The 26,982-nt window shown below is 37.3% G+C and overlaps 1 protein-coding gene across 1 annotated transcript in view; it reads right to left on the reverse strand.

Moving 5' to 3' along the window:
• The window catches only part of SLC25A13 (solute carrier family 25 member 13), a 151,685-nt gene that overhangs the window by 53,011 nt on the left and 71,692 nt on the right, over positions 1-26,982 (reverse strand). Inside the window, exons 5-9 of the mRNA XM_070729197.1 lie at positions 25,647-25,786; positions 12,789-12,935; positions 5,043-5,181; positions 4,050-4,143; positions 3,818-3,902 (exon numbers count right to left, since the gene is read on the reverse strand). Coding sequence (XP_070585298.1) covers positions 3,818-3,902; positions 4,050-4,143; positions 5,043-5,181; positions 12,789-12,935; positions 25,647-25,786 — 605 coding nt within the window. The remainder of the gene's footprint in view (positions 1-3,817; positions 3,903-4,049; positions 4,144-5,042; positions 5,182-12,788; positions 12,936-25,646; positions 25,787-26,982) is intronic.

Here is a 26,982-nt window from a genome sequence, read left to right on the forward strand (position 1 = left end):
TCTGTCTGTATGTTTGTTTAGAAAATGGGGTTTTTAAAAATATTTTTAAACTGTAATTTAGATTTGTTGTAAATTGTTTCACTTTGTTGTGAGCCGCCCCGAGTCTGCGGAGAGGGGCGGCATACAAATCTAAATAATAAAATAAAAAAATAAATAATAAATCCCCAAGGACATTCACAGTAGCTGAAGGAAATAACTTTTACAGCCCGCAAAATTGCTTTGTTGGGGAATGTGACTGATGACATATCTTGGAGATGGGTTTGGGGAAACAGATCCAAGGCGCAAACTAAGTAAGGACAGCGTTGGTTTCACTTGGTTCATGCTGAGATGGCGCTCCTAATAAATAACTGGATTTATTGTGAAGCTTGATTTGAGACTCATGATTTAATTAGGGCAGGGGTAAGCAAAGTTGGCTCTTCTATGACTTGTGGACTTCAACTCCCACCATTCCTGAGCCAATCATGCTAGCTCAGGAATTCTGGGAGTTGAAGTCCACATGTCATAGAAGAGCCAACCTTGCCTACCCTGGAATTAGGGCATTGGTTGGAATCCTGACACCAAAATCATATAAAAATATGCTCCAGATAAAATTCTTACCTATTCTCACATATAAAGTTTCCCGGGAGTTTTCAGATTTTTGCAATGCAAAACCATGCAGTGCACAGGCATGGTTGGGAAAATGAGAATGAAAAATCCCCCTGGGTATGTAAAGTCTTTGTTATGCTTAAAACGTTTTCCTCGATTATAGAAACACTCCATTTGTAGCTTGCGCTATGCAGTTTGTAATGCATTTTTTGTTATTATTTTGAATCGCAGTTGGTTACACACGCACACACACAAAATTCTCTACTTGGGAGGCCTCACAGTACTTGCTGCAATAATTTCTATGTAACATCCATTGAAAATTTTAATGTCACAAGGAAGAAATATTGATCTAGAACCTATCACTTGAAGAGAATATTCAAATAATTGGATATTTACAAAATAGTTTGTAAATCATATCAGGGACTAGGATATACTTTGGAGATAGTATGTCCCATTTTTCTCACAGTACAATCCCCAAACATGGCTGCCTGACCTCTTCTTAAATATGCCAATCATATGGCAATCTAACAAGTCCTCAGGCTTGGTTGGTAGTTTTCAGTCTTCTTATCGTCCTGGTTATTCCTCTGTAGTTTTGTGTTATATTTGTGTATAACCAGAGTGGATAAAAATCAATGATCTCTTTTTTTAAAAAGATTTTTAAATTTTAAATTGGATTTTTAAATTTTAAATTTGATTTTATTTTCATCTAATTCATTTTTAATAACGTGTTTGAATAAAAATCTATCTAAAGATGGTTTCTATTTAAGATGCATTAATAATTTAGTTTATTCATCATGAAATGGAGCTTAGTTATGTACCATGAGGCTCTATATTATGCAATATTGGGATTATCAGTCAGTCAACAGCAGATCAGAGGAGGAGCCACTGCAAGAGAGAGATGACAATTGCTCTTTAAAAATTATGCTTTATAACAAGTCGCTTTAAATCAAGCCTTTTTACTAAACCAAGTTGATTTAAATCAAATCCATCCTGTGTGTATAACCCTCGAGCCATACATGACCAGACAGGGGAAACCTTTACTTTTAACCTTATAGCTAAAACTGATTAGGCTGGTACTCTTATTTCTTGAGAAATGGACACTGAATAATTGATTCTGCAGCCTAATTTGCCTTTTTTTTCACATTGGCCATATCTCACCATTAGCTCACTGTCATCACAAACTGGGGCAAGTCTTAGTCGGGTTGTATAGGAGTTTGAACTGGTGAGGCCTGATGAAGTAGACAAGGCCACAGGAGTTGTGAGCTCCTCCACCTGTTCACTGGACCGTGTCCCTCCTGGCTGGTCTCGGCCAACAGGGAGATGACACGAGGCTGGATCCAGGCGGTGGTCAATGCTTCTCTGAGGGAGGAGTTCTTGCCTCCTCCATTAAAGGAGGCGATGATGCGCCCTTTCCTCAAGAAGCCTTTCCTGGATCTGACTATTTTAAACAACTATCATCCTGTCTCCAACCTTTCCTTCTTAGGGAAGGTTGTGGATATATAGATAGATATAGAGATAGATATAGGGATAGGGATAGAGATGGATATATGGATATAGATATATAAGCATATATATAATACTCAGGCCAATTCTTTTACAGTAAGCTTGCATTCTTGTCATCTAAATGCAGAACTTTACTTTTATCCCATTTGAATATCATCTCATTATTTTCTTACCTTATTAAAATTCTTTATAGTATTGATTCTATTATTATTACCATTTCTCCTTGCTTTACATTATTCTCAAGTTTAGGAAATAGCACAGGACTCAGTAAGGAATCCTTACATTTTCTACTAATGACGTAATATTTTGAGGGCAGTAACTTCAACATTGTTGAACCAGCTAATACAGTACTAGGAAAATTCAGCTTATATTTTACCATCTTGTCAACAAGGTTCATGGGAGATTTTGCAGTAACTTGATGATTATCTCCCCTGCTCCCAATCAATTATTGTTCCTAATATTGACAAAGTTACATTCTAAAATTATTTTTAGCGTTTAGTTTATTTTGAACATTTCTTTTATTATTTCTTGTCATACCTTATAGAAGGGCTGGGGGGAAATGGAAAAGACGGTGGAAGGAAAGTCAATAAAAAGATTGTCACAAAACCCACAATTGAGCCTAGGTAGACAAAAACTTTCCTTAAATTAGAAATTAGGTTGGAAATTCTTAATATGATTTTTAAGATTCTATATTTACCACAAGGGAGGATTAGACGTCATGCCAATCCTGGCTATTGCTATTTAGTTTTGGCTTTTTCTTTAGTTAATATGTTCCTTCCATAGCCCATATAAGTCCCTTTTGAATTTTAATTGACAGATATCTCCTTGTACATCATGGTTTTTCTTTTAAATAGAAATTCTCTAGACTCTGTCTACAAATTCAATGTTTGTCCCATTGGTCCCAAACTTCTTTTGCCTTTCAGAATTTCTAGCTATTGAATTCTGCCCAACCCTGGTGATATCTACAGCAGCTTTTAATATGGGCTCCATTTAATATCTCTGGTCTTTAATCTTTGGATAATCTTTCATACAGGTTTTCTGTCTAACTTCTAAAAAACCATCTTCCTATCATTCTTACTTCTGAAGCAAAGCTAAAAATATACTGTTGTTGTAGGGTGATTTTGGGAGGGAGGAGGCAGCCAAGTGAGGAAGGCCTGGCTCAAGGCCTATTACACCCAAAAATGTAGCCTGTATCAACTCATTGTGGTCAAACTGGCGTCTGTGCTCAGACTCAGAGCAGGGAGGGTGGGGGAACCTTCCAAGCTCTCAACATACAGAATTTGGTTTGACTTAAGTGATAGCTTTAGAAAAACAGAACTACACCCAGGTCTGTGTCAGTTTTCAATATATACAACAGACCAATATAAAAATTCAGAAATTGGCAGAGACATTTTCATTGTCTTTTGCATCATGTCATCTTCTAATACAAAGCTCTATAAAAATACAAATTAAGATTCCAGAAAGAAATTATTATATAATAATTCAATTATTGAAAACTAGTTTTGGGGGAATAGTGAGCACAACACAAAATGCCAAAATCCTACATAAATTTACCCTAGCACTTTTGTTTCATGGTTGAGTGATCCAATTTTAATGAAACAGAACTACTCAGTTTTATATAATCCACAAAAAACAGTTGACATCGTTTCAATACAACAGAATTGGAACTTTACGTAAGGACTGCACAAGGCAAAAATATTATCTGCATCATCCTTTCTCATCTTGTTACCTGTCTCTGAGCCTCAACCAGATTGTAGGGCAAAGTTCCTTCTTCCAAAGGTGCAATTCTTTCAATATCAGCCATTGTCATACGTCTGGGGGAAACAAGCAATCACAAAAGTTAAATTTTGCACCAACTATTATGAAAAAGCAAGATACCTGCAATGGTGGACAATATTTTGTTCAACCATACAGTTTCTTTTTTTTTTCCCACAGCAAAGAAAAGGGTAATTTCAACTTACCCCCGTGGCTCATATAAATCTGCTAACTGGAACAAGATGTCAACTTCCATGGGTGTAACCTGGCCAAATTTCTGAGCTGCCAGAACAAACTCCTCTGCAACAGAAGAAGGGGTGGTGGGTGTGGAATACAGAAGGGAAAACTAATCAAACAACAAGGAGACCAATCCACAAAGGTCCCAGGAATCACCAACATTTAGTATGAAACCAATATGCTGTAAAAGAAAGGGGGGAATACCACAAATAGTGTGCCTGCCACTGTGTAAATGTATGTTTAAATACTCTATCCATCGAGGAAAAAAAATAAGAAAAAAGGAAAACAGTCTGCCTTTACAGCTTAGTGCTAACAGCAGGATTCAGGATATTTGACATACGGTATCAATCAGTTGTGGGCCAGAATGGAAAAATAGAGAGAGAGAAGAGAAGGAGACAGAGATGTGGAACGTTGCTTCCATGTGTGTCCCAGTAGGTTATATTAATGGAGGTTTGGCACTACGGAGGGAGTTCTCTATAAAAGCGGTTAGACAGAGCTGATAACATCTTGTTCCAGGCTTGTAGATCAGCTTACTGCAATGCCAGTACAACTTTATGGAATTCTTTAACAATCCTTGAAGGTCACTTTAATAGGCTGCCAATTTGGCATCAACCCTAGGAAGTTTTTATACTTGAAAAACATATTTGCATCCACTGTTCACTCGGTGTGCAGCCCAACTTAAGAACTATGATCTTTAAAAATAAAAGGCCAAAGTAGATTTAACAGTTAATTGTAACAGATGAGTGCAACTGGCAAAAGGAAAGCACAAATAATAGACACATGGAATTATTTTTTAATGTCCAGAAATTATGTTTATATTGTTTATCCTGTGGTACCAGACGGAGGTGTTCATCAATGTTTACCTATCCCACTGCTACCTTAAAAAGATGAAGAAAATGGAAATGTAACACACACACACACACACACACCCCAATTCAATTCATTATAGAATTTCAACTAACCTTTGGTAACTTCCACTCTTTTTCTATGTCCAGCCAGAGTACTATAGATTTTTCTAATAAGTTCCATATTATTAAGAAGGCTATTAAATCCATTAAAATAGGAAAAACTGACTTGATGGGAAGTAGTACCTCCAGCAGCCTAGAACAGAGCAAGTAATGAGAAAAGCAGGAAGAGAAAAAAATAAAATATTAGATTGAAGTTTATATTTCAATCATATAATTTAAATATATTTGTTATAACATGTAGAAGGGCTTGTGAAAGATCGTTAGTGTTCTAAAACACCAATGAAAGTAGCAAAGGATTTTTAAAATACAAAATTTAAAAAAAATAGATTCTTAAGTTACTGAAGTTAATCATGACCAGCACACAAACTTTTACCCTGTTCCAGTGAAACCTAAACAAATACATATGCAGAATTGTAACAACATGGCCGGTGATAATTTACGGAGTTCAAGTTTCAATTCTGTTGCAGTCAAAAAAAATATTATAGTGTGCTTTATTTCCTCTAATGAGAAAATATTAAAGGTTTAAAAATGCAAATAAATGTACATTTATTTAGTGTACATAATTGGGGGAATTATAAAAATAAAATGACATGATAAAAAAGAGAAGGGGAATATAATTGTCTTAATATTTAAGTACAGAGGACATAATGTAATGTATAAATAACAATGAAATATCTGTTAAGATTTTACAATTACTGTTACAATTGAATCATTGATTTCAAAGAAATTATCTCTTTAAAATACATGTTTTAAAGATATCACTTTAATCAAACATTAAACTTCCTTGCAATTTGAATATATTTTCAGTATCCATCAGGTTTGCCCAATTAAATGATTCTGACAGGTAAAGCATCACATAATGTTTTTCCCAAAATACAGAATAGTTATTATTACTTCTTTTTTTTGCCATAAACTGAGTTTACTATTTAAACAAGGTAAGATAATTCCAGAATATGAATGAGGCAATTTGTCCATCAGTATAACTTTGGAAAAAATCTCATTAATGAAAACTCTTGCATACAACATAAATATAAATGTTATGCTTGTTAAAATGTAAAACTGTGACCCAGCAAATATAATCCTCTTTCTGTGACATACAGTGCTGATCAGCAACTGCAGAATTATATAATACAAAAAGGAATGCTTATTAAATTGTTTTTTTATAAAATAAATATCCTCAGATATAAAGGGATTTCAAATTGCATTACATATTTTAAAATGTATGCATTTTCTGGGGTGGTAAAGTTCCCCTTTTATTCTCCTCCCTTGAAACATATATACAATTTCCAACATGAATATACTTTACAATTAATCAGGTCATAGGCCTATCCAGCAAGTTTTCAATTACTTGTTCTTCAAAGTCTAAAAAAAAAGTATTTCTTTACAATCTTATCTGAATTCCTTAAACTGGAACCACAAGGATTGAAACTTGAACTCTCATGCATTCAAATCAAATACTCAACTACTAAGCTAGGGACCTGAACAAAAGAAATCACGTTGAACTGGGCTATGAAAACTTTTGCAGTCAGAGGGCCAAATTCCAAGCAGTTACATGACATTCCTGCCACATATGGGCCAACTAATGTGAAGTAAATTTGAATAAAATTTATCAATATACACAAAAGTTATTGGTCATTTAGCCTATGCTTGGCTTCAGTGGTAAATACTGATTAATAAGTATATACAATTTCCATATACAGTGATACCTCATCTTACAAACGCCTCATCATACAAACTTTTCAAGATACAAACCCGGGGTTTAAGATTTTTTTGCCTCTTCTTACAAACTATTTTCACCTTACAAACCCACCGCCACCGCTGGGATGACCTGCCTCCGGACTTCCGTTGCCAGCGAAGTGCCCATTTTTGCGCTGCTGGAATTCCCCTGAGGCTCCTCTCCATGGGAAACCCCACCTCCGGACTTCCATTGACAGCGAAGCACTTGTTTTTGCAATGCTGGGATTCCCCTGCAGCATCGCAAAAACACAGAAGTCCAGAGGTGGGGTTTCCTATGGAGGGGAACCTCAGGGGAATCCCAGCAATGCAAAAACGGGTGCTTTGGCTGGCAAAAGGTGTGAATTTTGGGCTTGCACGCATTAATCGCTTTTCCATTGATTCCTATGGGAAATATTGTTTCGTCTTACAAACTTTTCACCTTAAGAACATTGTCCCGGAACCAATTAAGTTTGTAAGACAAGGTATCACTGTATATATCCAATATATCAAGATGACCTCTTTAATTTATTAAATATATTATTTTTAATATCAATTCAAGATTTTGTAAACTAAATAATTTTTGAATTTAAAAAACTCAACTCTTTGTATATAGAATCCATGTTAAGTCTATTTTAGCAACTTATCAAAAACTGACCATGCAGTTAATTCATGGTTGGTACTATCCGCTGCTAAAAATATATAAATTGTACCCTTTCTCAGCTTGGTTGTGGGGATTGTGCAGGAAGCAAACTATTAGTATAGGTTTGGTGGAAATGCCCAAGCAGTCATTACATTTGGACAAAAGTATTTGAGAAAACTGGAAAGATCACAAATAACTTTTGACAATATATCCAGTCACATATGTTCCCCTGTACCTACTCTTTTTAACTGATATTTTTCATACTATATTGATTTTTTTTAAAACTTTCAATCAGTGGTGGAAAAATAATTGACTGAAACATAAACATAATAGAAAAGCACTTTATGACTAAGAACAAGTTTAATTAAACTTGGTCATTTATTTCTTAACTATTATAATGAAAGTTTCCTAATACATTAGCCTCATTTACAGAAATACTATGGTTAGCTGCCTTTGATTTTATGGATGGTGTGTTTGGGCTGTATGACTGTTTTTAATAGGGGTGTTTTAATGACTTTTAACATTGGATTTGTATATGATGTTTTATTGTTGTGAGTCCTCAGAGAGGGGCGGCATACAAATCGAATAAATTATTATTATTATTATTATTATTATTATTATTATTATTATTAAAATGTGTATGTCTTACAAAAAGAAAAATAAATAAAATTTGATTTTGTTTCATTTTTAGTTTTTCTTTTAAAGTTTGGTGGGAGGTTTGTTTTTGTCATTATGTTTTCTTCCTTCCTTCCTTCCTTCCTTCCTTCCTTCCTTCCTTCATTCATTCATTCATTCATTCTCCTTAGACTCAGGGTGGCTTACAACATGTTAGCAATAGCACTTTTTAACAGAGCCAGCATATTGCCCCCACAATCCGGGTCCTCATTTTACTCCATCTTGGAAGGATGGAAGGATGGGTCAACCTTGAGCCAGTGATGAGATTTGAACCTGCAGATCTAGCAGTCAGCTTTAGTGGCCTGCAATACTTAATTTAAGACATCTTATTTTTAATACAAATATACATATCCTGTATGAACTATTTATATACAGTGTATATATGTGTCTTTGTCATAATGTTTTCTTAGTTTAAGATGTCTTATTTTAAATACTAATACAGTGGTACCTTGACATACGAGTTTAATTCGTTCCAGACCCGAGCTCGTAAGTCGATCAACTCGCATCTCGAACGAATGCCTTTAGACTTTGTTTTTCACGCCGAGATAACCAGAAGCAAGGATTCTTGCACCACCTAGCGGAAGCTCGGCTCGTATCCCGAATTTGAGCTCAGGTGTCGAACAGAAATTTCACTCGCGTCGCGGCTCGTAACTTGGAATACTCGCATGTGGAGCAGCTCATATCTAGAGATACTACTGTATACATATATAACCTATTTATCAATATACAGTATGTGTGTGCTCATGTGTTTACATACATATATAATATTATACTAATATACATATATAATCTATTTATCAAATTAGTGTGGGTGTGCGTGCATGTGTGTGGGTGTGGATATGCACACATAGGCATATATGTACACACATATGTACATATGCATACGTACACACATACACATATTCAATATATACTGATATTGCTCTCTTGGGTTCTAACTAAAAGACACTACGAGCAGAACAATTTTGGTCGTTACTCCCCCCACCTCCCAAAAAAACCAAAATCATAGGAAGGACAGAAATATAATACAGATGCATTAGAAGGTGGTTGCTATGTTACTACTGTAGCCCAAAGAAACTAAATGTGAAGCTGATGATATATTTTACCTTTAAATTAGGATAAATTGCTTTATAATAAGTTCCTTGGTAAGCACTGAATTATTTTTAAAAGGAAATAAATGTTTGTATGTTCAAAGAAATTGAAATATATTGCTAGTGAATGTACATAATTCTTAATTCTTCCAGTGACACTCGTTTTTTTCAAAGAAGTTTGAATTCTTTGTACACTTTGTACACAATATTATAAAAGCTTTTGGGAAACATTTTCTCCATCCTGTTCTGTAATTTCTGCATTTCAATCTGTGTTCTGATTTATGTGTTCCTACCAGGATACAATTAATCACCCTTTCATAAAGGATAAGGTTGTTTCAGTGTTCACCTTTTGCTTTTGAATCTTACCAGATATGTCCTTTATTGGGCAAATTGGCATGGACATATTTTTTTCAGAAACATACAACATTCTATAGAGTGACTAAATCTAACAATCTTTAAAACAACAGAAATCTTTATAATAGTACTAAGTATGAAATTGCTATGTATGCTCAGAATTTTAAGGGATAGAGTGAGTGAATGATTAAAGAAAGAATAGGTGGTTTTGTCTAAAATTAATAGAAAAAGCAATTAATTATGTTTCAAACTTTCCTATAATCCATATCCTTTGTAAACAGCACGCAACTGCGAATTGAAAAGCTAAGGGTTATAGGTAAATTGGCATTATAGGAGAACTGTCTTAGTCTACATTTTTTTCCAAATAATAAATTTTACTTAAAGCTTATGACTTTTATTAAAATTTGTAATTGGTAAAGGTGCTACTAAACTCCTTCAAATAAATTGGTAGTAAAAGTATTCTTCCATAGCCATTTTGTACCTTCTAAAAATAAAAAGCACTCTGAAAGAGTTCATCCATTTACAAAACTCAGTTCTGCAATCCAGATCTCCCTGAATCATAAGCACTAGTGCCCATTTTTATCATTTGACCTTTTAATGTATGGGAAAAACTAAAAGACAAGCTGTCAGGCTGGAGGACATATCTTAGCGTTTTCAAAAAACCACTGCCTTGTTAAGGAGTGTGCAGAACCCTTGAATTATCAAGGACATGCACAGAGGAAAAACGTAGGATTACAGCAGATATCCAGAAGATATCAGTAATTATTCAGTCATACAAGACAGAAACATTAAAGTGTATAAAATAGTATTTACTTTAGAAATAGCACAGTCAAGTAATACAGTCCAGTCATTCACATTCAAGTCAATCAATATCTCTCAATACAATAATAATATTATTTGTCTTTGTCTTACATATCAGACAAACATTACAGCTTACAAATACATTAAACTACCATCGAACACACAGAGCTTACTACATCAGTCACAGTGAATCAGCAGAAAGAATAGAGAGAGCAGAGAAAGAGAATCATGCTTTTTGGCTCCCCCTTATGGTAATTTGCAACACTACCTCTTTATTTTATTAATTGGACTTTTATGCCACTCCTCTACGTGGACTCTTAAAGCTATAGTACTTCAATACATATAAGCATTCGTTGTTAGCTTGTTTATATATTGCCAATCCAACTGTTTTGTACATAGTACTAACCTGACTTTCAAAGAATGGATTTTGAATCATATTAAAGGGAGTCACAGTTATTCTTATGATATATGAACTTCAGTTCCCAGAATTATCAGTGGTATTATTGAAATACTGGATATTAAAGTCCTCACCTCTGAATGAAAATGCCTGGATTATAGGTAGTCTTCACTTAAGAACCATAAATGAGTCCATAATTTTGTTTATAAATCATGCTGTGTTAAGTGATTACCATGTGACCTGACTCGATTATATGATTGTTGTTACAATGAAAGTGCATCAGTATGGTCATTAAAGAAATCACACAGTTAAGCAAGACATGTTGTCATTAAGCAAATTCATTCTCTTAAATGGCCATTTACCCAAAATAATACAAACTTTATTTGAATTTGAAAATTATTCAGATCTTTTAAAAAAACCCAGTGCTGCTGCTAATACAAAAGTGCACACCTGTGTATCTGACATAGAAATAAAAATACTATCCTAGCCCTATATATTGGCAGAGATATCTAGTTTGTTCTTTGCCAAACATTGTTATAAACCACTATCCTAAAGTGATCCATTTTATCAACATTCAGATTTCAACTTTCCAAATTCTCCATTAAACATGGTTATTGCTGAGAATTTGGGGAATTAGTTTTACATAGAAACTCCTAAATTAGGACTTGAATGTGTACAAATTTGGGAAATTGGTATTATTTTAGAAGCTGTTGTAACTCCTTTTGAGAATAAATTGACTTTAAGAGGAATACAGATATTAAAAAAAAACAGAGTAAAATATTGTGTATTTTTAATACTGCTCTCGGGAAAAGACTGGGAAACAGGTAACTTAGAAATAGCCTCATATTAAAGTTTTAAATTGTATAGTGTTCTTTTTTTCTGGTAGGTTGTAAAATGTAAATGAAAGTTTTGTTTTGTTTTTTACAATAAGCAGAAACTACTGCCATAAAATGAAATACAGTGGTACCTCTACTTAAGAACATAATTTGTTCTGTCACCAGCTTCTTAAGTAGAAAAGTTTGTAAGTAGAAGCAAAGCAAATAATGCATGCAAACCCATTAGGAAAGAAATAAAAGCTCAGAATTTGGATGGGAGGAGGAAGAAGAGGAGGAGGAGGAGGACAGTTGCTGCCGAAGGAAGAAGGTGAGGTTAACTTTAAGGCTTAAAAAAAAAGAGGGACTCTGAGACGGTGAGTAGGAGCATGCCCCTCCAATACACCGAAAGGCTCCTCTGGCAGCCCAGAAATACCCGAGATGGCCGGGATTAAAGGGGGAATGGCAGGAAACTGGCTGGGCCTTCGTGCCGCACTCACATTTCCTGGGGATTTTTTTCTGGCTTGGGTTCTTAAGTAGAAAATGGTTCTTAAGAAGAGGCAAAAAAATCTTGAACACCTGATTCTTATCTAGAAATGTTCTTAAGTAGAGGTGCTCTTAAGTAGAGGTACCACTGTATTACTGTTCAATTCTATTCAAGATCAGATGTAAATCGGTTACATTTCTGTTATTACTGTTAATGTTAATATCTATCTTACTATATCACATTTAAGGCATTATGCAAAGTTTCACACAATGTGCAATATCAAAACATGCAAAACATGTGGGAACTTCCAGCCTGCCATCGATTTTTCAGATAGTTTCCTGGTGCTGCATTAATTGCCAATCTGTGAGTAAGCAAAAAGTTAGTCTTAGAGAAACTAACTTGCATGCATATGTGTCCCAACAGGGGAATGAATAACATTCATTTGTTGAGACAGCACAATAATTTTACCCTGATGGCTCTAGAGGTCGTCTGATACAGCTCAAGTATGCTGGCCAAAACTCTGGACCTAAAGAAAAACACCAAAGTCTTATGGGAAAGAAAACCTAATATGACCACCTAAATATCACATATAAATTTCTGTTGCATTTGAAGTCTGGATTCTGAATATAGCAAAAATTAAAAGAAGAGAAAAATAACTTTAAAATAGGAACTCTTTCTCTATTCATTTTTTTGTATATTCATTGCATTAGGATAACAATAAAAACAAGATATTATCCTTATATATTTATAAACAGCAGATAACTTACAGCTACTAGACATTCTTCAACAAAAGGTGTTAACATATGAGGTCGGATGGTGACCATGATATCCCTGAAGTCAATGGCTGTGACTCTTCCAGCTTGAGAATTATCTCGTTGCACAAATGCTTGCTTTGCATGTTCCAACTGTATTTCCTAAAAAACAAACAAACAAAAAGTTAAATCTTATCGCTTTCTCTGTTTTATGCTGCCTCTTTAATTTATAGAAAAATAGAAACATAGAAGTCTGGCGGCAGAAAAAGACCTCCTGGTCCATCTAGTCTGCCCTTATACTATTTTCTGTATTTTATCTTAGGATGGATATGTGTTTATCCCAGGCATGTTTAAATTCAGTTACTGTGGATTTATCTACCACGTCTGCTGGAAGTTTGTTCCAAGGATCTACTATTCTTTCAGTAAAATAATATTTTCTCATGTTGCTTTTGATCTTTCCCCCAACTAACTTCAGATTGTGTCCCCTTGTTCTTGTGTTCACTTTCCTATTAAAAACACTTCCCTCCTGGACCTTATTTAACCCTTTAATATATTTAAATGTTTCGATCATGTCCCCCCTTTTCCTTCTGTCCTCCAGACTATACAGATTGAGTTCATTAAGTCTTTCCTGATACGTTTTATACTTAAGACCTTCCACCATTCTTGTAGCCCGTCTTTGGACCCGTTCAATTTTGTCAATATCTTTTTGTAGGTGAGGTCTCCAGAACTGAACACAGTATTCCAAATGTGGTCTCACCAGCATTCTATATAGCGGGATCATAATCTCCCTCTTCCTGCTTGTTATACCTCTAGCTATGCAGCCAAGCATCCTACTTGCTTTCCCTACCACCTGACTGCACTGTTCACCCATTTTGAGACTGTCAGAAATCACTACCCCTAAATCCTTTTCTTCTGAAGTATTTGCTAACACAGAACTGCCGATACAATACTCAGATTGAGGATTCCTTTTCCCCAAGTGCATTATTTTACATTTGGAAACATTAAACTGCAGTTACCATTGCTTTGACCATTTATCTAGTAAAGCTAAATCATTTACCATATTACAGACGCCTCCAGGAATATCAACCCTATTGCACACTTTAGAGTCATCGGCAAATAGGCAAACCTTCCCTACCAAACCTTCCCCTATGTCACTCATGTATTTTAGTAAGGGATTGCACAGGTTTTTCGAAAGCAAAACACCATTACACTTGATGTACAATGATAATAAAGGCTACTGCTGCTGCTGCTGCTGTTGTCATCATCATTATCATCATAGCAAGAATAAGAACTTCCTTCCATCTATTGCTGAGTGAGCTACATCACCTAAGTCAGTGTTTCCCAACCTTGGCAACTTGAAGATATTTGGACTTCAACTCCCAGAATTCTCCAGCCAGCATCCGCTGCCTGGGGAATTCTGGGAGTTGAAGTCCAAATATTATTATTATTATTATTATTATTATTATTATTATTATTATCATTATTATTTATTAGATTTGTATGCTGCCCCTCTCCATCTTCAGGTTGCCAAGGTTGGGAAACACTGACCTAAGTAACTTGCAACATTGATTATTTCAGCTGCAGCTCTTGGGATTTTACCTTGTTCTCCTTTAGAAGGCACTTACTCTTTCATCATCTATATGTCGTGTTTAATTCCGAGAACAGCTTGAATATCTGATCCATGCTGTAGATATTCAATCTGCCTCATAGCAGGAAGTTGTTCAAAGTTTATTAAAGCTCACAAAGACAGTATTTGCAGCAGGGGGATTAATACAAAATTATGATTCAGAGTGTGCATGAACATTTAAGTAACACCTATTTTGAATCTCTTAAACCAAATGTGTTTTTTTCCAAGGAAGACAAGACAGCTTCACAAATCCAGGAAATAATAATATAATTTCTTAGGAAGCTGGCACACCTCTTCATGGTTTAACTTATCCCTTTATATTCTAATCCAGATGTGGTAGGTACTTTTATTTTCCTCACAGAGCTGAGCTTTGTTGAAGTTACATTTTTTTAATTAATATCCATGTAACAATAGAATTTAGAATTTGGGGGTTTGCATTTATTTGTCAATTCTGACCAGTCTGTAGTTTTATTTTATAATAAATTAAAGCAGATTTCATATTATTTATCCCCAAATGCTATACAGTGGAACCATGACATACGAGCAGCTCTACTTACGAGCTACTCGAGATAAGAGCTGGGAGGGGAGCGACATTTTTGTTTGCCTCCCGAGCTCACATTCGGGATACGAGCGCCAAGGAGCTGTCTCCTGAAGCCGAACACTAACTTCCGCTTTCGGCTTCAGGAGACAGCTCCTTGGCGCTCATATCCCGCGTGTTTTAAAAGGTTGCAGCCGGCCTGGGGGGCTCGGGGGGGTGCTGGCAAGCCCCCCATGCCGGCTGCAACCTTTTAAAACACGCGCGCCGCTTCGCAGCTCTCTGCTGAATCCGGAACGCTAACTTCCGCGTTCGGATTCAGCAGACAGCTGCGAAGCAGCGCGCGTGTTTTAAAACGTGGCAGCCGGCCTGGGGGGCTCGGGGGGAAGCCCCCGAGCCCCCCAGGCCGGCTGCAACCTTTTAAAACACGCGCGCCGCTTCGCAGCTCTCTGCTGAATCCGGAACGCTAACTTCCGCGTTCGGATTCAGCAGACAGCTGCGAAGCAGCGCGCGTGTTTTAAAACGTGGCAGCCGGCCTGGGGGTTGAGCCCCCCAGGCCGGCTGTGACGTTTTAAAACACGCGCGCTGCTTCGCAGCTGTCTGCTGAATCCGAACGCGGAAGTTAGCGTTCCGGATTCAGCAGAGAGCTGCGAAGCGGCGCGCGTGTTTTAAAACGTCACAGCCGGCCTGGGGGGCTCGGGGGCTTCCCCCCGAGCCCCCCAGGCCGGCTGCCACATTTTAAAACACGCGCGCTGCTTCGCAGCTGTCTGCTGAATCCGAACGCGGAAGTTAGCGTTCCGGATTCAGCAGAGAGCTGCGAAGCGGCGCGCGTGTTTTAAAAGGTTGCAGCCGGCATGGGGGGCTCGGGGGCTTCCCCCCGAGCCCCCCAGGCCGGCTGCCACGTTTTAAAACACGTGCGCTGCTTCGCAGCTGTCTCTGAACGCTAACTTCCGCGTTCGGCGGCAGCGGTTTTTTTTTGTTGTTGCACGGATTAATTGACTTTACATTGTTTCCTATGGGAAACAATGTTTCATCATACGAGCGTTCCGACTTACGAGCCTCCTTCCGGAACCAATTAGTCTCGTAAGTCGGGGTTCTACTGTAGTCCATGAATAATGCATCACTCACAGAATAGTGCATATACCCTAATGCAGTGTTTCCCAACCTTGGGAACTTGAAGATATTTGGACTTCAACTTGGAGTCTTGGTGGACAATCAAGTAAACATGAGTCAGCAATGTGCAGCAGTAGCCAAAAAAGCCAACTCAATCCTAAGCTGCATCAACAGAGGAATACGCTCCAAGACCATGGAAGTACTAATACCACTCTACTATGCCCTGGTCAGACCCCACCTGGAGTACTGCATCCAATTTTGGTCACCTCACTTCCCAAAAGACATCGAAACTCTGGAGAAGGTGCAAAAAAGAGCAACCAAAATGATTAGGGGACTCGAAACCAAGACTTACGAAGAGAGATTGAGAGAACTGGGCATGGACAGCCTAGAAAAAAGAAGGTCTAGAGGGGACATGATAGCAGTTTACAGATACTTGAGGGGTTGCCACGGTGAGGAGGGGGTCTCTTTATTCCCCAGGGCACCAGAGGGCCGGACGAGGAACAATGGTTGGAAGCTGACCAAGGAGAGATTCAACCTGGAAATAAGGAAGAACTTCCTGACGGTCAGAGCGATCAACCAATGGAACTGCCTGCCAGGGGAGGTGGTGAACTCCCCAACTCTGGACACCTTCAAGAGGAGATTGGACTTCCATTTGGCTGGGGTGCTGTAGGATTTCCTGCTCGGGCAGGGGGTTGGACTCGATGACCTAACGGTCCCTTTCAACTCTATTAATAAATAAAATAAAACTCCCAGAATTCCCCAGCCAGCAAATGCTGGCTGGGGAATTCTGGGAGTTGAAGTCCAGATATCTTCAAGTTGCCAAGGTTGGGAAACACTGCCCTAATGCAAGCAATGATCCAGTCTAAGGCTATATTTTATTTAGCTTTACAGTATTGATATTTGAGAAAATCCATGAAATAAATACAGTAAAATCCATTCAATCTCATTCTAGAAAATAACAAGATACAAATATTAGAATAAGCAACCAACACTCACAAAAAATATCATTTTAGATACATGATATAATTCAGTACAGTTAATCTAAATTAGCAAGATTTTAGCAAGATGTTCAACACTATATGCTTCCTGTTAAAACCAATATATCCAGTCTGTTTGGATTATGCCATAGGAATCAAACTATATCAGTAGTTATTAAGGCATTTGTAATAGTATAGCGGGAGCTTAATAATTAATAATAATTTATTAGATTTGTATGACACCCCTCTCCGAGGACTCAGAGCGGCTCACAACAGCACCAAATTACAATATGATACAAATCTAATATTAAAATTAATTTAAAAACCCATTATTACTTAAAAAAAAATCAATTCTACACAAACACACCATTCTCAAATGCTAGTCAAAAAGATGGGGGGGGGGTTAGTCTCCCCATGCCGGGCAGCATAAATGGGTCTTTAATATCTTGAGGAAGACAAGGAGGGTGGGGGCAATTCAAATCTCTGGGGGAGTTGATTCCAGAGGGTCGGGGCCACCACAGAGAAGGCTCTACCCCTAGGTCCCACCAGACAGCATTGTGTAGTCGATGGGACCCAGAGAAGGCCAACTCTGTGGGACCTACTGGCAGCTGGGATTCGTGCGGCAGAAGGCAGTCCTGTAGATATTATAGTCCGATGCCATGTAGGGCTTTATAGGTCATTACCAACACTTTGAATTGTGATCAGAAACTGATTGGCAACCAATGTAAGCCGCGGAGAGTTGACGAGATGTGGGCGTATCTAGGCAGGGCCATGATTGCTCGCGCGACCGCATTCTGCACGATCTGAAGTTTCTGAACACTTTTCAAAGGTAGCCCCATGTAGAGAGCGTTGCAATAGTCGAACCTCAAGGTGATGAGGGCATGAGTGACTGTGAGCAGAGACTCCCTGTCCAATAGGGCTGCAACTGGTGCATCAGGCGAACCTAGACAAACACCCTCCTCGCCACGGCCGAAAGATGATGTTCTAATGTTAGCTGTGGATTGAGGAGGACACTCAAGTTGTGGACCCTCTCCTAGGGGGTCAATAATCCCCCCCAGGGTGTTGGATGGACAGATGGAATTGTCTTTAAGAGGCAAAACCCACAGCCACTCCGTCTTGTCAAAGTTGAGTTTGAGCCTGTTGACACCCATCCAGACCCATTACTTCCACTGCTTTTTAATCTTTCTTTTCTTGTTAAGAATAAAAGCAAAATGTAAATAATGGCAAAATTCAAATATTTACTATACCTCACTAGATTTTAGGACTGCTTAATAAATTCTTTTTGGATCCCAATACAATTTTAGAATATCATGCAATGTTACCAATCCTGCTAATTCATTCCTGATGGGCTCAAGGTTGAATATTTTTGAAGATACCTCTGCAGGCCTGGATGAATTCACAGATACCATAACATCATATGTCAGTCTCTGTGAAAACCTATGTGTACTAACCAGGAACCTATGAATATATAGTAACAATAAACCTTGGTTCACAGCTAAACTTAAGCAGCATAATCATTCCAAAGAGAAAGCCTACAGAAAAAGGTGACAAAATACTATACATTCAGGCCAGAAATGTATTAACCAGGGAGATTAGAGCAACAAAAAGAAGCTACTCTGAAAAGCTAAAGAATCGGTTCTCAACAAATGAACCAGCACATTCTTAAAAATATCACAAACCACCTTGCCAGGCTGAAGAAAATTAACAACTGGCAGATGATCTGAACATGTTTTACTATAGGTTTGAAAGTGAACTACAGCCACCTATCTCCACAACCCACATCTCAGACACAACAACAGCCAGGCTCCTAAAAGTGACCACCTCTCATTGGGTTCACAACCCCTGGTGATCACAAGAAAAGGAAGTGCAAGACCTATTTCACAGACAAAATCCAGGAAAAACTCCAGGCCCAGACAAGATAACTCCGTCTTGCTTAAAAGTCTGCCCCCCATCTTCACTCAAATCTTCAATAAATCACTAGAGATGTGCTATGTTCCTTCTTGCTTCTAACGCTTTATTATCATCCAGTGCCGAAGCACCCAATATCAAGGAACTGAACGACTACAGACCAGTTGCTCTAACATCTGTAGTTATGAAAACCTTTGAAAAGCTAGTGCTGTCCCATTTGAAATTCCCTCCTGCAATTTGCATACCGAGCAAATAGATCAACAGATGATGCTTTTAATAATGGCTCTGCACTACATCCTACATCTCGAATCGCCAAAGACCTATGCAAAGGTCCTCTTTGTAGACTTTAGTTTAGCATTCAATACTATCATTTCAGACAATTTTCCAACTAAGCTAAACCAGTTGCCTGAACACACTTGCAAGTGAATCATAAGCTTCCTAACAGATAGGAAGCAGCAGGTGAAGCTAAGCAGAGTCATCTCAGATACCTGTACAATTAGCACATGAGCCTCCAGGGCTGTGTGCTCTCTCCATTTCTCTGCTCTATATATACCAATGATTGCATCTCAAATGATCCATATATTAAATGATTGAGGTTCGCAGACGACACAATAGTGATCAGGCTCATTTGAGATGATGAATCCGCATACAGACAGGAGGTTTAACAACTAGCCTCATGGTGCAACTGAAACAACCTGGAACTGAACACACTCAAAACCATAGAAATGGCGGTAGACTTTAGGAGAAACCTTCCCATACTACCATACTATTCATGTATTCAGTATACAATACATGCTCTTACAAGACAACACAGTATCAACAGTAGAGACCTTCAAATTTCTATGTTCTACTGTATCTCAAGATCTAAAGTGGACACCTAATAACAAAAATGTAATTTAAAAAGTGAAACAAAGAACCTACTTCTTTTGCCAACTCAGAAAGCTCAAACTGCCGCAAAGGAGCCGCAGAAGATAATTCTACAGAGGAATTATTGAATCTGTCATCTGCACCTCTATAATTGTCTGGTTTGGTTCTGCAACCCAACAAGACAGACAAAGACTTCAGATGATAATTAGAACTGCAGGAAAAAACAATTGCTACTAACCTGCCTTTTATTGAAGACCTGTATACTGCATGAGTCAAAAAGTTGGCACTGAAAATATTTACAGACCTCTCACATTAAATTGTTTTAATTCCTACCCTCAAAATGATGCTATGGAGCTTTGCACACCAGAACAATTAGACATAAGAACAGTTTTTTCCCAAACACCATCACTCTGCTAAGCAAATAATTCCCTCAACACTGTCAAACTATTTACTAAGTCTGCACTACTATTAATCTTCTCATCTTTCCTATCACCCATTTCCTTCCATTTATGCTTGCATGACTGTAAGTTTGTTGCTTGTATTCTTACGATTTATATTTACCATTTCCTGATGTGATTTGATTGCTTATTTGTACCCTATAACTATCATTATTGTACCTTATACATTCTTCAGGAATGTAATCCTACTGTGAGAGCGTATGCACCAAGACAAATCCCTTGTGTGTCCACGAATTTGCACATGGATGGCACCTCAATTTCTGTTATACATACATTTTGAATAAACACTTATTGTGCCTTTTAGGTACAATATTCAGACTGTGAACATAGAAGAATGAAGGTATCCTTAAAGCCATGTAGATATCATCTGCAGTTGAGAGAATATTTGTCAAGCTGTTTAGATTGCACTGAAAAGCAGTTTTCATCTTTTCCCTCTTTTCTTCTCTTTTTTCTTTTAATCTTCTTTTCTTGCAATGGCAGCTTAAGCTACACTTCACTGATTTCACTTACAACTACCTTTTTGTACATTGTGTGAAACATTTCGTAGCAATGGCAGAAAGTAAGGGATATTAGGAATAAATAATAAGGATTCTTTGAGCCTCCAATTAAATTATTCCAGCAAAGTTTTTATTTCACTTACTGAATTGGAATAGTTGATTTCTTTTAGCCACTTTTTCCATATAGAAAGTTTTATTTTGGTAATTCTGATTGACAAATTTTTATGCTTTTACAATTTTTTATGCTTTTAATCAATGCTGGGATAAGAATGTCCATCATAAACACCCACTGAAAAGGAGACATTATTTTATAACTACAAAAGGTTAGATGTTCAGCATTTAACACATCCAAAATTGGATTTTAACAATTGGATAAATGAATACATTTGTATAAACCATTCTGAAATTTCTAGATGTAACAACTATCCTATCCCCCCCCCCCCCCAGAGACACCATTTGTATTTTAAAGGGGATAAGGAAAACATCAGGTTGTTTGCCTGTAGTTAACACTATTCAATTGATGTTGCTTATTTGCAATTCAAAAATGGCATAAGTGCATATATATGCTTTTATCAGTGTGTCACTGCCATAAAATGTAGAAGTTTTAACTGGTAGATCTCTTATAACACAGTTCCTAACTGGGGATATCCTAAACAGCAACTTCTATAACTCATTCTTAACCGGCGCTCATATTATCTGATGAATGAAGTAGAATGGAACATTGGAGAAGACAAAACTAAAAGTTTTGTTCCATTGTTCAGCAATAATTTTAATGTATTGAACTGTTAAATGAATTTAACACAATGGAAATGCTAAGAATGGAGTTGATTAATTAAAACACATGTATGCAAACATTTTTTAAATAGTTAGTTTAAAGTTTAAGTGCCTAAAAAGAGGTCAAGTCCTCTCCACAGTAGAGGACTTGATCATACAACTGCAGCAACATCATGAAGTAAATCAGAGAGCGGGGGGGGGGGGGCAGGAAACAAGGAAATTCCCCCTTTACACTCGCAACAACCAATCACCAGCTCTCTTCAACCAATTAGCTATAACTGTGTGTTCTTACCCACTTTACAAGACCCCTGTCCAAACCAATCCACTCTGACTCAGCTCAACTGGAGCTGAGCAATCAATTTCATAAACTCTCCTTGGGAAAAAACATGCATACCCATAGAAAAGAAGCATAATCAAATGTTCCTAAAAAGATAGCTTTTGTGACAGGTCGAAAAACACTCCAAACCTTCCTAGGACAAAAAAGGAGGAAATCCTGGTGATAGGAGATTCAATTCTCAAGGGAACAGAACCAGCCCATCTGTAGACCAGACAGTCAATCTAGAGAGATACATTGAGTCCCTGGAGCAAAAATCAGACATTTTTGAGAACCTAACCAAAATTTTATTTCATTTCATTTCATTTCATTTATTTTATTTATTTTATTTTATTTATTTTATTTTATTTATTTTATTTATTTTATTTTATTTACTTATTTATTTTACTTTGTTTTGTCAGGTGGTATACAAAGATATAATAATATTTATATACATGATACATGACATGTTAAAAGGTTAAATAAAGTTCAAGAGGGAAGTGTTTCAATAGGAAAGTGAACACAAGAACAAAGGTGGATAGATAGCATCACCACCAGATACGTTGGTAACTGGTTGACAAGCCATACTCAATGAGTAATCCTCAATGGTATTTCATCTACATGGAAGGAAATAAGAAGTATGGTATCACAAGTTCTTGTCTTAGGTCTAGTAATCTTCAATATTTAGTTAGTTAGTTAGTTAGTTAGTTAGTTAGTTAGTTAGTTAGTTAGTTAGTTAGTTAGTTTGTCAAACATGTAAAAGATAACAGGTATAAGCATAAACATAAATATGAATACAGTAAATGGGTGGGAATTAATGGAGACAGTAGGGCAGGGACAGTAAGCACACTGATGCGCTTACAGAATCTTAGGAATGAGGTGAGATCAACATATTTTAATAAATGATTTGATGATGGAATAGAAGGGGAACTTTTGAAATTTGCAATGATATTAACCTGGCAAAAATAAACAACGCCTTATATAGGCTCAAAATCCAAATAGATCTTGATAGACTTGAACCCTTTGGCCCTATCTATCAAAATGAAATTCAACTTGGATAAAAGTCAAGAAAAGCCAAGAAAAACAAAAAAACCCACAAGTACAGATTAGGTGAAACTTGGCTTAATAGCAGTAACTATGATCTAGTGGACAATCAATTACATATGAGCCAGCCGTGTGCGGCAGCAGTCAGAAAAACCAATGCAATCCTAAACTGTATTAACAGAGGGATTGAATCAAGATCACAGGAAGTATTAAAACCAGTCTATAAAACCTTAGTAAGACACACTTAGAGTATTGGATCCAATTTTGATTACGGCACTACAAAAAAAGATGTTGAGGCTCTAGAAAGAGTGCAGAGAAGAGCAACAAAGATGATTAGGAGCCTGGAGGCTAAAACATCCATCTATTGTTTCTTGTCTGGCCTTTGGACTTAAGAACTAATGTGTCCGCTTGCTTTCAGAAGTTGTTGGTGCTTTATCAACTGAAGGTTTTTCAAGAAGAGACTGGGCAGCCACTTGTCAGAAATAGTATAAGGTCTCCAGCTTAAGTAGGGGGTTAGACTAGATGACCTACAAGGTCGCTTCCAATTCTGTTATTCTATATTGTCCAATCATTCACTGCTCCAACTATTACAATTTAAATACCTTAAGAAAGTGGATATGTATGTACAAAAAGTACTTAAAAGAACCAGTGGTCTCACATCTGGTGCAAATTATGAAAACTATAACAAAGAATTCACATACTGAGACAACTATGAGACCTGCTTTCTTAAGGTGACCAATTCAAGGTACAAAGAACAAGGGTTAAATAATAAAACTTGCCTAATTCAAAACAAGATGTCTTAAAGATGTCTACATCTCATGCAAAGAACAGCTTTTCGAAAGAAACATCTCAAACTTCTGTAACAAAATTTACAACGGAAGGTTCTTCTTCATAGAAGCCATGTATTTAAACCCAAAAAGGCTACATAAACGAGCCTTTTACCTAGATCTTTAAGGACAAACATTTTGATGAATATGGATTAAGAGAGTTGGAAAGATCCATATGCAACATGCACACAAGATTGGAAATTTCAAATTGAATACAGCAATTCTCCATGGTATTGTTACAGAAGAGACAATCAGGTTTTAATCAGTTTCCAAACAATAAAGAAGGGCTGGATCTGAAGTCAAGTGCAGTCAGTAAAATGACAGTCATTACAACTAATAGAACGTGATTATATTATATGAGACATCTAACATCCTCTTCAGACAAAGAATTAATTAGACTCTACTCCACCAAGTCAATTTGAAGCATTTGTCCTAGCAGCATTATCTTAATTATTCCTCATCAAAATGATAACACTTCCTACTGTGAACTAACATCATTATGTAAACAAAATTACAGACTTGATAGTCCTGAAATATGATCCTTTGTCAAAACTCTCTTGTGTAACAGCTCTTTATAACACATCCAATTGAAACAACGGAAACATGGATCTAGCCTTGTCTGATGATATCAAGATATTTTAGCAATACCGTGTTTCCCCAAAAATAAGACACGGTCTTATTTTCTGGTCGGCTTGAAAATAAGCAGTGGGGCTTATTTTCAGGGAGGTCTTATTTTTTTTAAGTTTTTGCATGTTCTTCCGAATAATTTTCACCTTACGAACTCGCCACCGCCGCCACTGGGATGCCCCGCCTCTGGACTTCCGTTGCCAGGCGAAGGCTCCCCTCGTTGGGAAACCCCACCTCCCGACCTTCCATTGCCAGCGAAGTGCCCGTTTTTGCGCTGCTGGGATTCCCCTGCTGGGATTCCCCTGCAGCATCACAAAAACACCAAAGTCCAGAGGTGGGGTTTCCCATGAAGGAGAGCCTCAGAAGAATCCCAGCAGCAAAAAAACGGGCGCTTCGGCTGGCAAAGGGGCTGAATTTTGTACGCATTAATCGCTTTTGCATTGATTCCTATGGGAAACACTGTTTCGTCTTACGAACTTTTCACCTTATGAACCTCGTCCTGGAACCAATTAAGTTCTTTTCTTGCAAGACATCAAAAATTACATGGCTCTAGTTGTCTAGTTCACGCCATCAAACATTGTCAGCCAGCTGCCTTCTCTCCCAGTTCCATGCACTGACCTTTTGCCTTTTATGCCCAGCCACTTTGGTCAAAGAAGAAACGCTTTACTGCGTTTTTTTAGGTCCATGGCCACTATGCTAACATGGGCCCTTCTACCTCACTGGCGAATGCTTCTTAGATATAGTTCCTTATATCCATGTGACACCAAGCTGCAGTACCCAGGAATACCCATCAAGTATTAGTTTGCCTAGCTGTCTCCTTTACAGTTTCTTGTACTGACCTTTTGCTTTCACAACCAGCTGCCTTTGCTATCTCCTTTTTGGACATTCTCTGGTAAATGATTCCTATCCAAGCTTTCTGAGATTTCAGAAAGGTGTGCTATTTTCAGAAAGCTGCAGGCAGGCTGCTAAGGCAACAAAATCTTGATCATGTGACTATAGGAACGCTGCAAACTGCTATAACTTTGGGCACAGGTAGGAATTCCATTTTTTCAGCATTCAACCGTATGTTGAAATTTCATATGGTTGGTGAACAAATGGTCATAAAGTGATAACTACTTGTATGTTTATTATGCACACACCAGAGAGGGAGGGAGGGGAGATAGTGGGAGGGCGGGAAATGGGGGGACACAAATAGCAAATCTAAAATTACTTATAGATTAAAAAGAAATCTATATGGCAAAATATATAGCATTTTAAAAACTCTTCTTGTTCTTTGTTAAGATTTAAAATTATTATCAAAACTCACCAATAAGAATTGGGTGAACTCTGCATACGTTAGACGCCTTTTCCGATCTTTTCCAAAATGTAGCTGCACAAATTCAGAATTCCAGTTAAAAGGAATACGGCGGTGAATTGTAGTCTGGCCAAACACCTGTTTAACATCCTCTGCGAAAGAAAATTAAAAAGAGGAATAACTAAATTAGCGGCAAACAGATCTGAAGTAAAGTTGATTTATTATTTCACAGGATTTATTATCTGAACAAATTCATTTAACTAATTTATCTGCGATCTAATGTACAGATTGTATGCTACAAAATACTAAACTACAGATTCTCCATTTTCTCCTTTCCCTTAAGAGATGCCATAATATCATGTTGCAATGTACAGTAAGTATGACTATGTATAAGTCATACTTATACATCATATAAGCATATTTTAAATCATACTTAAAATCCTAGCCCTTTAGGATTTCTATTCCAAAAACATAATAATATTATCAAGTCTATGCTGCCTGGGAATTATGCAAATTGCAAATCTTGGAAACTTTGGAGGGCGCATTAGGTTGGTGATGTCTGGCAAGAGCTACTTTTTAGTGGTTTCACACATGTATCTTGGCAGTCTTTAGCAACCAACTTCTTTATCTCAGGTTTCAATGAGAGATTTGCCATTCAGAAACTTAAATCTCTCGCTCCTTTTCTTCCTTGCTTGGCGAAGATTAGTTTCAAAGTAATGTACATAGTAACTGCAATATCCTGACTACATGTCATCTAGCATTTCCTTAATTCATTCAAATGATATACAACTTATTTTAGATACACGTAGCCAAATTTAGTAACTGCAACAGTCCAGTCACTTGTGTAGCTTCAAAACAGCCCATTATATGAAGCAGCCTACTCTCTTTTGCTTTGAGCAGAGCAGAGTAGAAGAACAGAACAGAACAGGTTTGTTGCTTGGCCAAGTGTGATTAGATATACAAGAAATTTGTCTCCAGTCAGAAGTTCTCAGTACAGTGTTCCCTCGATTTTCGCGGGTTCGAACTTCGCGAATAGCCTATACCACGGTTTTTCAAAAAATATTAATTAAAAAATGCTTGGCGGTTTTTTTCCTATACCACGGTTTTTCCCACCCGGTGACGTCATATGTCATTGCCAAACTAATAATTTTTGCAAATAAATACCAAAAATATAATTATTGTTAATAAATAATTATGTTTATAAATATCAGGATCACTAAGTATCTTATTCAATGGTGAGTACCAGTAATAATGGTGAGTAAATGGTTGTTAAGTGTTGTGGTTCCGTCTGAGGCCCCTCAGGGAACGGCTGATCTTCTGTCGGTTTCCAGCTCAGAGGGAGAGGCTG

The sequence above is a fragment of the Erythrolamprus reginae genome, chromosome Z, assembly GCF_031021105.1.
Source record: "Erythrolamprus reginae isolate rEryReg1 chromosome Z, rEryReg1.hap1, whole genome shotgun sequence".
Classification (NCBI taxonomy): Eukaryota; Metazoa; Chordata; class Lepidosauria; order Squamata; family Dipsadidae; genus Erythrolamprus; species Erythrolamprus reginae.